This window comes from Ailuropoda melanoleuca, chromosome 1, assembly GCF_002007445.2.
Source record: "Ailuropoda melanoleuca isolate Jingjing chromosome 1, ASM200744v2, whole genome shotgun sequence".
Taxonomy (NCBI): Eukaryota; Metazoa; Chordata; class Mammalia; order Carnivora; family Ursidae; genus Ailuropoda; species Ailuropoda melanoleuca.
The window spans coordinates 79,453,656-79,467,588 of NC_048218.1; the positions used below are offsets into that span (position 1 = coordinate 79,453,656).

The 13,933-nt window shown below is 57.8% G+C and overlaps 1 protein-coding gene across 2 annotated transcripts in view; it reads right to left on the minus strand.

Moving 5' to 3' along the window:
• Positions 1-1,543: 1,543 nt before the first annotated feature.
• The window catches only part of EPHB3 (EPH receptor B3), a 19,252-nt gene continuing 6,862 nt past the window's right edge, over positions 1,544-13,933 (minus strand). The window contains exons 1-16 of one of the 2 annotated variants that reach the window (XM_034661744.1): positions 13,001-13,089; positions 12,123-12,187; positions 10,293-10,965; positions 7,840-7,995; positions 6,711-7,061; positions 6,416-6,540; positions 6,082-6,241; positions 5,893-6,001; positions 5,499-5,551; positions 4,299-4,421; positions 3,920-4,167; positions 3,197-3,412; positions 2,936-3,085; positions 2,650-2,843; positions 2,183-2,338; positions 1,544-2,077 (exon numbers count right to left, since the gene is read on the minus strand). In XM_034661744.1, the coding sequence (XP_034517635.1) occupies positions 1,969-2,077; positions 2,183-2,338; positions 2,650-2,843; positions 2,936-3,085; positions 3,197-3,412; positions 3,920-4,167; positions 4,299-4,421; positions 5,499-5,551; positions 5,893-6,001; positions 6,082-6,241; positions 6,416-6,540; positions 6,711-7,061; positions 7,840-7,995; positions 10,293-10,965; positions 12,123-12,179 (2,880 nt within the window). In that variant the 5' untranslated portion in view covers positions 12,180-12,187; positions 13,001-13,089 and the 3' untranslated portion in view covers positions 1,544-1,968. Of the gene's footprint in view, positions 2,078-2,182; positions 2,339-2,649; positions 2,844-2,935; positions 3,086-3,196; positions 3,413-3,919; positions 4,168-4,298; positions 4,422-5,498; positions 5,552-5,892; positions 6,002-6,081; positions 6,242-6,415; positions 6,541-6,710; positions 7,062-7,839; positions 7,996-10,292; positions 10,966-12,122; positions 12,188-13,000; positions 13,090-13,933 lie in introns of those variants that run through there. The other variant, XM_034661745.1, reaches the window with a different exon arrangement.

A 13,933-nucleotide genomic window follows, 5' to 3' on the forward strand; every position in this document is an offset into this window, starting at 1 on the left:
CCGCAGGGCTGGGGAGCCGGCCGGGAGTCCGCCCCGCGCGCCGCGGTTCCCCTGCCCCCGCTCCTTGCTCGCCTGCCGCCGCCCAGGCAATGCACGAAGCCGCCGCCTCCCGCCTCACAGGCCTGCCCCACTGCGCCTGTAGTAGCTGTCCCCTGCCTCCGGGCCTGTGGCTGCGCCAACCCAGGGCCACCTCCCCACTGAGAACTCTGCACTGCCAGGAGACGTCCGGGAGATGTTCGCGAGGCGCGAACCCCGAGATCGACGAGACTTTGTCCACGCCCCTCCCCCTACCGGGTCCGGCCAAGACCCTCTAATTCAGGGTATGCGGCTACTTTGGAAACACGTTCCACGCCCAGAAAAGGTTTACTGCCTGGAGGGTCCCTCCTGACACAGGGAAAAGGGACTGCACTTGCCCACCCCCCACCCCGCCCCAATCCAGCGAGTTTCTGTATCCAAGGGGCCTCTGAGCACCCTCCACGATTTCTCCTTTGACATTTCCAGAAGCTGTTTTCCTAATCCTCTTCCTGGTTCTTATTTATCCTCTGAACCTTTCAAGTGTACAGGCAGTCTCTGGGTGGGAATCCCAGCCCCAGGCCTCACTTACTGGCTCAGCGACTTTGGGCAAGTGACTTAACCTCTCCCTTTCCTCCTCTGTAAAAAAGAGATAAAAATACTTCCGTTCCTGGCTGGTCGTTGTGAGATTAAATAAGATCCATGTATAAATGGAGCGCTTTAGCCCAGCGCCTGAAGCATAGTAAGCGCTCAGTAAAGAGCAGCCGCACTCGCTGAAAGGAGCTAGCCTTTGCATCTGAACACCAGTGTAGGCTCTTGGCCTCTGTGTCCCAAGGTCACTTGGCCCCTACACCTTCAGCTCCCTCAGAGACAATGAGTGTGAAAGGACTCTGTAAAACACCAGCGACTGAGAAGTGTCTGCCCTGACCCCAGGAACACCTGGCCCTTGGAAGGAAGGCACTCTGGGGCAGTTTGCTCTCCCGCTACTCTGCCCACTTCCCAGCAATTAGATGCAATAAGGCTGAAGCACAAAAGGGAAGGTGAGCCTAGAAAGGCCTGGATCTGGTCTTCCAAAGACTCCAGGGGAATTCTGAAGAGAGCTGGCACTGAGGGACTGTGATTCTGAGGGCATGCGGGAATTCGGCCTCCGGAGGTGCAAAGAGAAGGGGCAAGAGAATCTTCTTATTGCCTTTATTCCGATGACGGCCCAGCTTGCCCCACTGCAGGGCACAGGGCCAAGCTTTTACACGCTCACCCATGCTCTCTGTGCAGGCCAGTGCGTGCACAGACACACACACACACACACACACACACAAACACACTCACATACACATCCAAACTCTGGCTCTGAGAGTCAGTCTCTGGGGGCAAGGGGCTACTCCTCAGCCTGCCCCTGCCTGCCCTTTTATGACAGCACCAAGGGTGGGGGTGGGGCAGGGCCCTCAGCCCCCAGAACAAGTCCCTGTGCAAACTGGAGGTGCCAGCTGGCTTCAGGATGGGGTGTCACATTTCCCCATTCCCGGAATCCCCTCCTCCAGTTCCTGAGGGAGGGACTACTCTGCCTACCTGGGGGGCCAGACCCCTGCCAGGGCTGGGCCCTATAGAACCCAGGCTTTTTCTCCACCTGACCCTGCCAGGACCTCCAGCACTGAAGAACAGGGAAGTCTGAGGTGATGGGGATCCCCCACTGGAAAGCAGGAAGGCCTGGGCCCTGAGGGGCTTGGGGAGGGGTCATCACCCCCTCTCCTAATCCATCTTCAATATGAAGAGGTTTGGGGCACACTTCCTGGGGAGGGAGCACAGGCCTGGAGGAGAAGTCCCAGTTTGGGCCTTCCCCAAACTTCCATCTTCTGGGCCACAGCCTAAGGCCAGGCATCCAAAAGTCCAAAAGTCCAGCCGGCTGGTCAGAGTCCCTGCACAGTCCTTGGGGGGCACCCACCCAGTGGGAGTCAGGTGTCAGACCTGCACGGGCAGCGTCTGGTTCATCTGCAGCCGCATGTCCTGGATACTGCTAAGGATCTTCTTCTGATGGCCAGCCAAGGTGACCCCGATCCGGAGCAGGTCTCTGCGGATGGACCAAGGGCAGGGTCAGTCCCTCCCCTCCTGCCCACCACTCTGGGCCCTGCTCAGGGTCCCCGGCCCTGCCCCTCCAAATCTGAGGCACACTCACTCTGCAGTCATCTGAGCCACCAGGTCAAAGGTCGCAAACCCCGCGCTGACAAAGCTCTCCTTGTACCGCCCCATCTTGATGGCATCTAGCCAGTCACCAACTGTTGTGAAGGTCGTGTAATCCGGGACCGTGCGGTCCAGGAGGGGCTGTGACATGCTGTGGGGAGAAGACAGAGACTCGGTGAATCTTAACGGCAAGGGAAGCAGGGGTAGGGCTGCTGGCCCAAGAGCAGAGTGGGAACATGGGGCGCCTGGGTGGCTCAGTCGGTTAAATGTCCGACTCTTGATTTCGGCTCAGGTCATGATCTCAGGATGGTGGGGTCAAATCCTATGTCGGGCTCTGTGATCAGCAGGGAGTCTGTTTGGGCTTCTCTTTCTCCTTCTCCCTCTGCCCCTGCTCACGTGCCCCCCCCAAATAAATAAATAAATCTTCAGAAGCAGAGTGGGAACAGAGGCAGAGATACTGACCCGGACTGGGCAGTGGCGATGACCTTGAGGCTGGCAGCATTGCGGATGAGCTTGTCCAGGGTGTTGACAATCTGGGAGAATTTGGGCCTGAGGTTGCGGTCCCGCACCCAGCAGTCCAGCATGAGCTGGTGCAGTGCTGTGGGACAGTCCATGGGTGGGGGCAGCCGGTAATCCTGCTCTACGGCATTGATGACCTGAGGAGAGAACAGAGAAACCTGGAATGAGCCACCACTCTGCTTCCCAGCTGACTCCCACCCACCTGGCCACTCTGGCTGGCCCCACTCACATCCTGGTTGCTCATGTCCCAGTAGGGTCGCTCTCCATAGCTCATGACCTCCCACATGACGATTCCATAGCTCCAGACATCACTAGCAGAGGTGAACTTCCGATAGGCTATGGCCTCGGGGGCAGTCCAGCGGATGGGGATCTTCCCGCCCTGGTGGGGGGGGCAGACGCCCTTCACCCTATGACTCGGGGCTGGTCCCCAGCCCCGAGCCCCTGCCTGGTTGGCCCCGCCCCCGGTCTCCCTCCCAGCTGCTTCCTGTACCAGGGAGCTGGTGTAGGTAGGATCAGAGGGATCATCCTCCAGGAAGCGGGAGAGGCCGAAGTCTGAGACTTTGCAGACCAGGTTGCTGTTGACAAGAATGTTGCGGGCAGCCAGGTCTCGGTGCACGTAGTTCATCTCGGATAGGTATTTCATGCCAGCAGCAATGCCCCGCAACATGCCCACCAGCTGGATGACCGTGAACTGTCCGTCGTTGAGCTGGAGGCAACAAGCAGGCTCAGGTGGGCCCATCACCTCCCTACTGGCCCAGGGCCCACCCAAGACCTTCCTGCCCGCCCTCCTGTGCTTCCACCTACTCTCTCTGAGTCCTTGGAGACCATGCCTCACCCACGCCTGTGACGATGTGCAGAGTGCACTGAAAGTAAGCGGCCCGCTGTGTGGCAGGTATCTGTATACAATATCCCAGTGAACCCCGGTGAGGATCCAAATAGTTCTTACCACTCTCATGTTAAAACCAAGGCAGGTCAGACTCAGAGAGGGTAAGTAAAGCCTGAGGTCACACAGGCAATAGAGGGCAGAGTCGGGATGAGAACTTCGGTCTTTCTGGCTCTGAGCACCTGGCTGGTTTTCCTGCCCCAGGCCACCTCAGTAAGTATTTGTAGACTTGAAGAGGGTAGGGTCTGTCTGACCTTGTGGGAGGGGGTGGTCTGCCCAATGCAGCTCTCTGGGGTAGGGGAGGGAGAGGAGCTAGGGCCTGGCTCTTACCCGGAGGAAGGAGTCCAGAGCACAGTTCTCCATGAACTCGGTGAGAATCATGACTGGCCGACTTTTAGTGACCACGCCCTCCAGTCGGATTATGTTGGGGTGGTCAAACTGGCCCATGATGGAGGCCTCACTGAGGAAGTCCCGCCGCTGCCTCTCCGTGTAGCCCACCTTCAGTGTCTTGATGGCCACAAACACCTCCCTGCGGCCTGGCTGCTTCAGCCGACCCCGGCACACTTCCCCAAATTCCCCTGCAGGGCAGAGGGCACAGGTAGGAAGTGGCTTCTGGGACTGGCCCTGTACCCAGTGCATGCTGGCCCCTTCCTGGGGTAACACCCCCCCTCCCTCCCACCTCCTCCCCACTGTGCCCCAGGGGACTCACCAGCTCCAATCACCTCCTCGATCTTGACACAGGATACGTCGATTTCCTTGGCAAACTCCCGCACGGCCTCATTAGGGTCCTCATAGGTAAAAGGATCAATATAAACCTTCATTCCAGGAGCAACTAGAGGAAGAAAAGGCAGGGATGAGAGGGGCCAGCTCTTTGGCCTAGGATAGGGGACAGTGAGGGAACTCCTCAGGCCGCGTCCTCAGGCCCAGCATGCTGCCCCCCCCAACCCCCCATCCCTGATGGGAGCACATTTTACACCCTCCCTCCTAAGTCTGCTCCATATCCCTCCCTGCTGGAGTCCCAGCTTGCCCCTTCCCCACCCCCTCACCGTTCCCTCCATGAGAACTAGTGACCATAAAGGCTAGACACCCAGGATTCTTATTCTTCTTTCTCCCTCATCTCTCGTCATGTCAAAACATCTCTCGGATTCGTCCCTCCCCTCATTCCCACTGCCCCTGACCTTCTCCAGGTCTTCAACACTCAGACTATTGCAAGAGTCTCCCAGCTGGGCTCTCTGCCTCTGGACTTTTCCCACCAATCTATCCTGCATACCTGTCTCCCTAAAACAATACTCACATTGTATTACTCCCCAGCTTGAGAGCCTTTCGGATTACCTATGGTGGAGTCAAGTCCAAACTCCTCTGCCTGTCTTTCACGACCCTCCAAGGACTGGCCACAACTACCCAGCCTTGCTCCCTGGCAGCTGTCAAACCAGTCTTCTCACTGCCCCCACAGTTGGGCACTCTCCCCACCCCACCCACTACCTTCCAGAGGCTCCTCTAGCCAGGAATGCTCTCCCCTCACCTCTCTAAACCATGCTCAACCCGCCAGGCTCAGCTCAGCCCAAGGCCACCTCCTCCAGGAAGCCTTCCTCTTTTCTGAACTCTTACTGCCCTTTGTAACAGGAACACCCAGCTTAACACTAAACTGTTCTCTCATCTTTTCTGTGTGTGCATATCTTGTCTTTCTCCTAGGATTAGCTGCCTTTGAGAGGGGTCGCTTCTCATGCACGTCTGGGGCTAGCAGGAGGGAGGCAGGGGCTCAGGAAATGGCATTTGAGTGGAAGCAGGAGGGGCTATCAGGACAGAAGTACAAGGGATGAAATCCCAGGCAGGGAAAAGGGTATCTCCAAGCCCTGCAGGGACCAAGGGAAACTGGGTGGGGGGGGGCAGGACGAAGAGACGGACTCACTGTATTGCTGCAGCTTCTCTGCGTATTCCGAGTCAGAGCCGTGCCGCTGCTTCCTGGAGGGGGCAGGGTGGAGGTGCGGCCTGAGACAGCTGCCTCTGTTCAGGGGACTCTCGGGCTCACAGGAGGGGCAGGGTGCACCGGGCATGGCCTGGTGCCTGTTCCCACAGATAGTGGTAACAGCAGTTACTGCGTCTCTGCGCAAGGGGCTCAGTGGACTCGGTCCCCAAGGGGATCTGCCGGGCGACAGGCAGGCGATAGGATGAGGCCAGGGGTGTGGACTAGAGAGGGCCTTGGCAGCGGGGAGAGCCTGGGCCCACCAAGGGCCTCTGGAGCATGTGGGGTGCTCCAGGGAAGCTCTCGCCAGCCCACGGGAGCAAGCCGGGCCTGGGAGTACCTGAGGCAGACGACAGCGATGACCACGACAGCCACCACGAAGACCAGCCCGGCTGTGGCAGAACCCACGATGAGGGGAAGCTGCTCCTGGAGCTGCTGGGCACCCGAGCCTGGAGACCGGGAGGGGACTGGTTGAGCGGAGGGACAGAAAGTCTGAGGGGAGCGGGCACAGGGGCAGTGGGCTGCATACCTCTCTCGCTTGTGGTCTCAAACTCAGCTGGACGGCTGTACTGCCCATAGCCGGCTACGGTGCGGGCCCGGACCTGGACCACATAGCGGGCGTCCGGCCGCAGCCCGTCCAGCTGCACCGAGTTCTTCTGGCTGGTCACCGTGGAGGCAATGCCCTCACTCTGCAACACCAGGAGAAATGAGGCACCTCAGTGGCCCTGGGGCCCATCAGCCCCTGCCGCCCCCCAGGGCCCACCTGTGGCCGCCTCCATACCCAAGACCTTGCTCCCAAGGGCCCCTGACACTATCTGGGGTCATCTTCTCACCCCAAAGCCTCAGCCCTTCAAGGCTCTTACCTTCTCAAAGTACTTCATCTCGTAGTCCAGGATGACTCCATTGGGCCGCTCTGGGGGCGCCCAGGACAGGGTCAGGCTGCTGCCTGAGCTGCTGTGCAGATGTAGTGTAGGCACTTCGGACGGGGCTGGGGGGAGATGGGGGCGGGGGCTCACAACGGCTCCTCGGGGCCTGGCATCCTTCCCAAGGACCCCGTTCCCAGGGGACCCCTGGTGGTCCACTGGCAGGCCCTGGGCAACTGAAGCTCTGTGTGGGAGAAAATGACCCAGGCCCTACCCGCCCGCGTCCCCTCCTCACCAGCCTGGTTGGTGGTGATATTCACAGCCGCGTAGCGGGGGGGCAGAGGGCTCTTGCCCGAGACACCGTTGACTGCCTGCACCTCAAAGGTGTAGCGCGTGTGGGCCAGCAGATGGCTGATGTGGACCCGGCGTTCTGTCAGGCCCAGCTGCCGAGGCACAAACTCCACATTGTCATCACAGCGAGAGCAGGCGGAGGCGCCCCCGGCCCCAGGGCCTCCGTGGCACTTCTTGCAGATGACGTTGTATAGGAGGTCGTCCCGGCCACCCAGGTCCCGGGGCTCGCTCCACTCGAGGATCAGTGAGGTCTCATTCACATTGGAGATCACACCCCGGGGGGGAGATGGCACCGCTGCAGGGAAGGTGGAGGGAGAGGGCAGTGAGCTAGGGCCCCAACACCTCCCTTCCACCCAGAGTTCCTGCGTGCTGCAATCAACTTCCTACCGCCTTGCTCTTATCCCTGCTTTAACAAGCAGAATAGCTTTCCTACACTTCTCCACTGGGAAGACTCTAGTTAGCCTTCAAGGCTCAACAGGAGATGTCACCACCTCTTGGAAGCCTTCCTTGATCCTTCTCCTTCCTGTCCTCTGTACCCCCACAACACAATTCCTGGGCATCCTTCCAGCCCAGCACTTAGCACCTTGTATGCTCATTATCTATTTTCACAACTGTTTCTCCCACCAGGTTGCAAGCTCCTTTAGGACAGTGACTACCTTATTCTCCTCCACATCCCTGGCACCTGGCACAACGCCTGGCACCAAAGTCCAGAGCAGGGAGAAGGCAGGGCACTAGGCTGCCCCAAGGACGTGAGGCCCCTCTACGGTTGGGGTTCAGCCAGGAGAAGAGCAGTTCTACACAGCGGAAGGAGTGAGGGGCTAGCGGCCCCAGTGGCTCCGGATGCCTGGCAAGGAGCTAGTAGGCGCTTACTCAATGCTGGTGGAAAGGCTGAGTGGCTGACCTAGATTCTGGCTCGGAGCAAGTCACTTTTCAGCTGTGCCATGCTGCACACAACGTCAAACCTCCCCAAGCCTCAGTTTCCCTGGCTGGAAAGCGGCTATTCATAGCGACCGTCTCAGCGCCCCCAAGGGGAGGCCTGGAGTGGGGCCGAGCGAGGCCACAAGTGTACTTACTGGTACAGGCGCTGTCTGCAGAGTCCGAATCCGCACGGTAAAAATTACTGTGGCAGGTGCAGATGCTGGCAGCCGGCGAGCTGGTGCGGCTGTTGGGGGGGCAGGGGAGGCAGGGCCCCTCTCCCTGCTTCGCCTTGTAACTCCCAGGGGGACAGGCTGCAGGGGAGAAGACGATGGACGTACTCTTCAGCTCTGTGAGAATCTGGCCCTCTCCCAGCACAGGTCTTGGCCCCCCAACTCCTAGACTGTGGGGGCTCTGCTGGGATTGCCTAACTCCAGTGCAGCTACAAAAGGCCCTTCTACCCCGTGGAAACCCCACGTCAGCGGATTCCTCCCCGCCCCGGCCCCCCACCCCTCCCCGGGGGCCTCACGGGTGAAGACGTCAGCCCCATCACCTGGGCAGCCTGGGCTTGTCGAGGCAGGGAAGGGAGCGAGAAGGAAGAGGAGGGGTGGGGAAGAGACCACTGGCAGGCTGGCAGCACCCTCCGCTCTGCCAGGATGCCCCTGCCCCCTCCCTGAAACTTGAGGAAAATCACTCCTCGTACCCTCACGGCCACCCCAGAACAGCCAGAGGTGGGGCCTTGCTCCCAGGACCCACCACTCTCCCCACCCACCAGGAGCAGGGCAGCAGCTCCTTCCTGCCCTTGGGCAGGGGTGGGGGCTGAAGAGGGGTGAGAAAAAGAGAAAAAGATGGCAGGCAGGAAGGCTGGGGTCACCAGGAGTTCAGAGGCCTCAAAGCATCCACAAGGGGCACCCCAGGCCCCAAAGAGGGCCCAGAGCTGGGTGCCTGAATATTCCTTCTCCTCAGTTTCCTCTCTTGCCATCTACCCTGGGGCTCCTGGGCCTGGGCTATAGGATTCTGTGTATCTATGACAGCCGTATAATTTATTATTCAAACCGGAATACTTTGAAAGTGAAAGGGGCCGCTAGTAATAATCATGCTATGATGAGCATAAGCCAGGACCGCCCCAGACACACGAAAGCATATGGTCACTCTGTCCATACATGACTGCCCCTGGAGCGGTCATCCAGAGTGCGGAACACCCAGAGTTGGGGCTATCTCTTCTCTGGGGTCTAATCTCCCCTCACTAAGGTGATATTCCCCCTGGGCTCTTTTGAGCCAGTGGGGGAGGGGGCAGAGGCCAGGCCAGGCTGGTTGCTATGGGAACCAGCATGCATTTCCTGCCAGGGACCTGCAGAGTGTTAGCCCCTCTTCAGGCTGTCAGGCTCATCACCCCCACCCCCTTTTTCCACTTAGGAAGAGGAAGTCTGGGGCAGGTTCCCATAGAGAAGTGGAGAGGGGCTGGGCAAGGCACTATTCACCTTGCCATGACAACACCCAACATGGGGCCTCCCAGCCCCCTCACACCTCGGCCTGTGCTAAGAGCCAGCCCCCACCCCTCAGAGTTACAGGCTGCAAGTGCCAGGGCAGAAGGGACAGAAGGCAAGGCCCTTAGCATCTTGCCCTGCATGGCAGAGCACTGGACAAGGCTGTAGCCGCAGCTCCCACATTTCCAGCTATGACACCCTGAGTATAGTTGTTCTCGGAGCCTCCATTTCCTTACTGGCAAAATAGAGGAAGATAACTGGAATCTACCTTATAAGATTGGGATGAGGCTCGAATGAGAACCCTTCGTGAATGGGTTTTATGGCTGGAAGACTAGTACACTGTAAGGTCTTAGGAGTCTTGGCAAGCCACCACGGACAAGCCTCCTAGCCTCTCCTGTATGAAATAAGGACAAGAGAATCCCTGTCCCCACGCAGCCCCAGGCTCCTGAGAGAGTCATGGCAACACTTAGATGGTGTCTGTGTTGCCATGTGCCAGGCACTGTTCCAAGAGCTTCACATGCATCGACTCACTCAAGCCCACTATGAGTCCACAGAGGAAGCACCACTATTGGCCCCATCCTGCACACAAGGAAACCGAGGCTCAAAGAGTTAAGTAACTTGCCCAAGGTGCCACAGGTGCTAAGTGACAGAGTTAGGACTCAGACTTCAGGGACTGGGCCCCTGACCTCTGTGCTGAAAACACCGCCTCTAGAGGAGCAGATGAGACTCCAAGGTGAAAGGGCCAAGCGTGAGTGCCCACAGCCCCTGACCCCACAGCTCTGGGGCCCCGCTAGTACTTCCAGGGTGGAGTGTCCACTTGCGGCCAAACAAAGCAGGCATCTCTGCTAGCTTCCTGACTCTGATCAGGGGCCTCCTTACCAAGGATTCTCCGTGTTTCTCTACCTGGCTCTTTAGTTTCTTTTTTTCTCTTATGATTCTGGTGTGTCTCCTCATTTTCTCTCCTTTCCCTCCCTCCTGCAGCACATTCTATGCACTTGATACCCCTCTTCCCTTTCGTCCCTCTGCCTCAGAATGGAAGCCAGAGCGCCTTCACTGGCAGGTAAGAGGCAGTAGGACTTTGGCCCAACTGCTCCCCTCCCCACACCCAGCCGGTCCCCACTCACGGCGGCACTGGGACTCCTTGGCAGCTGGCTCATGGCCGGTGGCACAGGTGCAGGCTCCCACAGGCACCATCCATTCCCCATCACCGTTGCAGTACAGCTTGAGGGGCACAGACACCTCCACGGCATTAGCGATGCAGGTGCCGGGGGCAATGACCAGAGAGGTGGGCTCAGCCCCAGTGAGGGTCTCGGGGAAAAGGGCGAAGCCCGCGGTGGTGGATGCACACTTCTTGTAGAAGGCACGCACAGAGATGAGTGACATGCAGGCACCCTGGTCCTGGAAGGCCAAGTAGAAACCGGCCTTGGAGAGCGGCCCGAAGCTTCGCACCTTGGTGTTGACACGGCCGGCATCAAGCCGTGAGAAGCTCTCATCAGGCGCGATGGTGTCCACCTTCACGTAGGGGTTCTCCATCCAGAAGGGGGAGGAGGCCGAGGCCACGTCGCTGTCAGCCTCGTAGTAGAAGAGGTTGAAGGTCTCTTTACAGGAGCCAGGGATGTTGGGGATGCTGTTGCAGTCGCGCACGGTGAACTTGAGCTCCACGTAGACGCGCTGCACCTCTCGCCGCCAGATGAACCCCGTGCGAAGCCAGTTGTTCTGGCTCGACTCTCGCACGTTACACACCTGGTACGTGCGGATGGGGTTCATGGCCTCGTCGTAGCCGCTCACCTCTTCCCACTGTGCGCGGACCAAGTGAGAGACAGAATGAGCGCCGACACTTGCCAGGCACGGACCACACGCCCAGACCCGTATTCGCTTCACAGAGATGCCTCTGTGGTATACCGGCGGAGCACGCAGATTCCATGGGTTCAAATCCCAGTCCTGGCTGTGCGACTACGGGTCGAGTCACTAACCTCCCTGTACCACCGCTTCCCCGTCGTGGTGACAATGAAGACGTATATAGAATAAATGACTTTATGAACGAAGAATTTAGAGCATTTGATAAGTATTATGGGACTATTAGATACAATATTTGTTATCTTTATGCCTCACTTTCATTGTCTACAAAATGGGGCTGATCGGACATAAATGAGGCAATCGATAGGGAATCAAATCAGTTTAATATATATAATGGGCCTGTAACGTTGTCCTATATGGAGCAAGCATTCATTGAATGTTGGCTATCACTACCACATTTAACCTCCACTACAACTCCGTGAGAAGGTACATCTGCTGTCCCCACTCTACAGAAAAGGGAGCCAAGACTCTCAAAGGTAGAGACTTGCCCAAGGTCACACAGTCAGGTCTATGAATGAGGGCCTGGAGTGCCATCCCACCCCAGAGTTTCAGAGCTCAGTGGAGTTATGAAGCCATCTAGGGAGGTTAATTAGAATATTTTAGAAATGTCAGAACTACAGGAATTTAACAGTTAAGAAATGGAAGCCCAGAAAAGTAAACTGCCTTGCTAAAAGTAACAGAGCAAGTCAGAGATCTGGAGCCAAGGTTTCCTCATCCCCAAGCCAGTGCCCTACTCAGGGACCCAGGAAGGAGGGAGATGGCTGGAGAAGACATGCAAAGAGCTGTCAGGCAGGAACGAGATGGCGATAGGCTGAAGGCAGGCTGAGGGGTGGGCAGAGGGAGAATGGGACAAAGATGGTATGTGTGGGGGGAGGAGGACACAGGCAGGCTGAGGGCTGAAAGGGTGAGAAACACCCATTGGCAAAGAAGGCAGGTGACAGGTGCAGAGGATGGGAATGGAGCAGGAGGTAAAACTGATAGGCAGGGGGCAGAGGCAGCCCTTCTCCAGCCCTGGTGAGGTGAGGGGAATGGATGCTGGAGAAGGAAGTGGCAGACTTGACAACCAACACTCAGGGGAGATGGTAGGGAAGGCTTACCCCACTTTCTGGATGAGATGTCCATGCCAACTCCGACGTCACCCATTTTGTGTCCATGAGGGTTTCTGGGGAGAAACAAAAGAACAAAGGTCAGAAGCCATGCTCAGGATGGGAAGAAATAGGTTGTCCAGGAAAGGCCAGAACACCAGAGAATGATTCCCACCAAGCACCATCCCATCCCACCCCACCCCCAAGTCCTTGGAAGGTCTCAGCTACCCTCCCCTGGAGAAGACTCTGCAGCCATCCCCAGAAATGTCATAATCCCAAAGACGTGAGCCATCTAGTTGGCCAGTCGGAGGTGGGTGTCTGCTACTGACCCCAGAGGCAAAAGCCAGGGCCAGTTCACACACCTACAGGCTCGGCTAATCTCCACACAAAGGGGTAGCAGGCCCTTTATCCTGGAACAAAGGACCGTGTGCTTCAGACCCTGCTGCCCAGGCCTCCCCTGACTCCATTCCCAACACAAAGGCCCGGCTCCACACATGCCTAGGGGAATGCGAGGGCAGCTACAGGGCAGAGCCTGCTCCCACCCAGCCTCCCACTCAACCACCTCTGGGGAACGGAGCACGAATACTCTGAGGGTGGGCTGAGGGCCACCAAGATCCAGACCAGCTCCTTGCAAGCTGTTCAGTTCTTCCCACAATCCTTGGATAAAGGTGCTGTTGATGTACCCCTTTTACAGGTGAGAAAACTGAGACCCAGATAAAGTAAATATATGACCTGAGGTAAAACTGCTAAGACTTGGGGTGAAGGGTTGAAAAGTAGCAGACTCCACAACTAACCCCTTAACAAGAGCACTCTGACTGCAGTGTAAAAGGAAGAACAGAGAAAGCCTAGAAAGTTCCTCTGTATCCTTTAAGTCCCAATCCAGCTGTTACCTCCTCCAGGAAGCCTTCCCTGAATCCCCAAATTAAGGTCAGATGCCTTCCTCTGTGCATCCAGGGCCAGCGGCTTTGTTACAGCACCGATCCTATTCCAAGCTTCAGTTTCTTATCTGTTTCCCCTTGCTCAGCCATAGGAGGGGCCCATTCACGTCTCTGATATAAACTCACTCCCTTAGGAATCAGGTTCTGGGTTTTGACTGGGCAATTCTACTCTCTGAGAGGAGAGAGATGCCAACTCCTTTCTTCTAGCCTGGAAGACAGGGCAGTCAGCAGTTCTCCCCTCTGCCCTGAGCTGGAATAGGGCAGGTTGGGGCTACCCAGGACAAGAAAGACCCAATCCCCACAGGTTCCAGGCTTATGGCCTTTACTGGTTTCCTGCAGCTGGGTCTGAGCTGGGAAGGTGGATGAGGCAGCTGTGGCCCCAGACCCTCATGTAAGGCCAAGGGGGAGTGAGGTTCCCTCCTCTTCCATCAGAGGTGGCTTGTCCCTGGAAGACCTGGCTGCAGGGTGAGCTATCCCAGCCTCATCGGTCGGTGGCCAGACAGGCCTCTCTGGGAGACAGACAGAGAGACACAGACATTTGGCAGGGGGGTACGGGAGGCAAGGAGAGATGGGCAGAGGCAGGGGCCCAGAGAAAGGCAGGGAAAGAGGCGGCGGAGCAGGGGCCTCGCTGAGGCGGACGGCGGTGGGGGGGGGCTGCTCAGAGCTGGAAGGATTGCAGAGCTGGCTGGCTAGGACCAGACAGTGGGGTGGCCAGCTGAGGACTACAAAAGATGGTGAGGTGGAGACACAAGGAGGCCCGAGGAGACAGAGACAGAGAGGGAGGTTTCCAAGTAGCCTCTTCCCCAGCCAGCAGCCCAGAGTATTCCTGTCCCTGGAGCCAGTCGAGCCAAACACACCCCCTTCCCCCCCCCAAGCCAGCCAGCC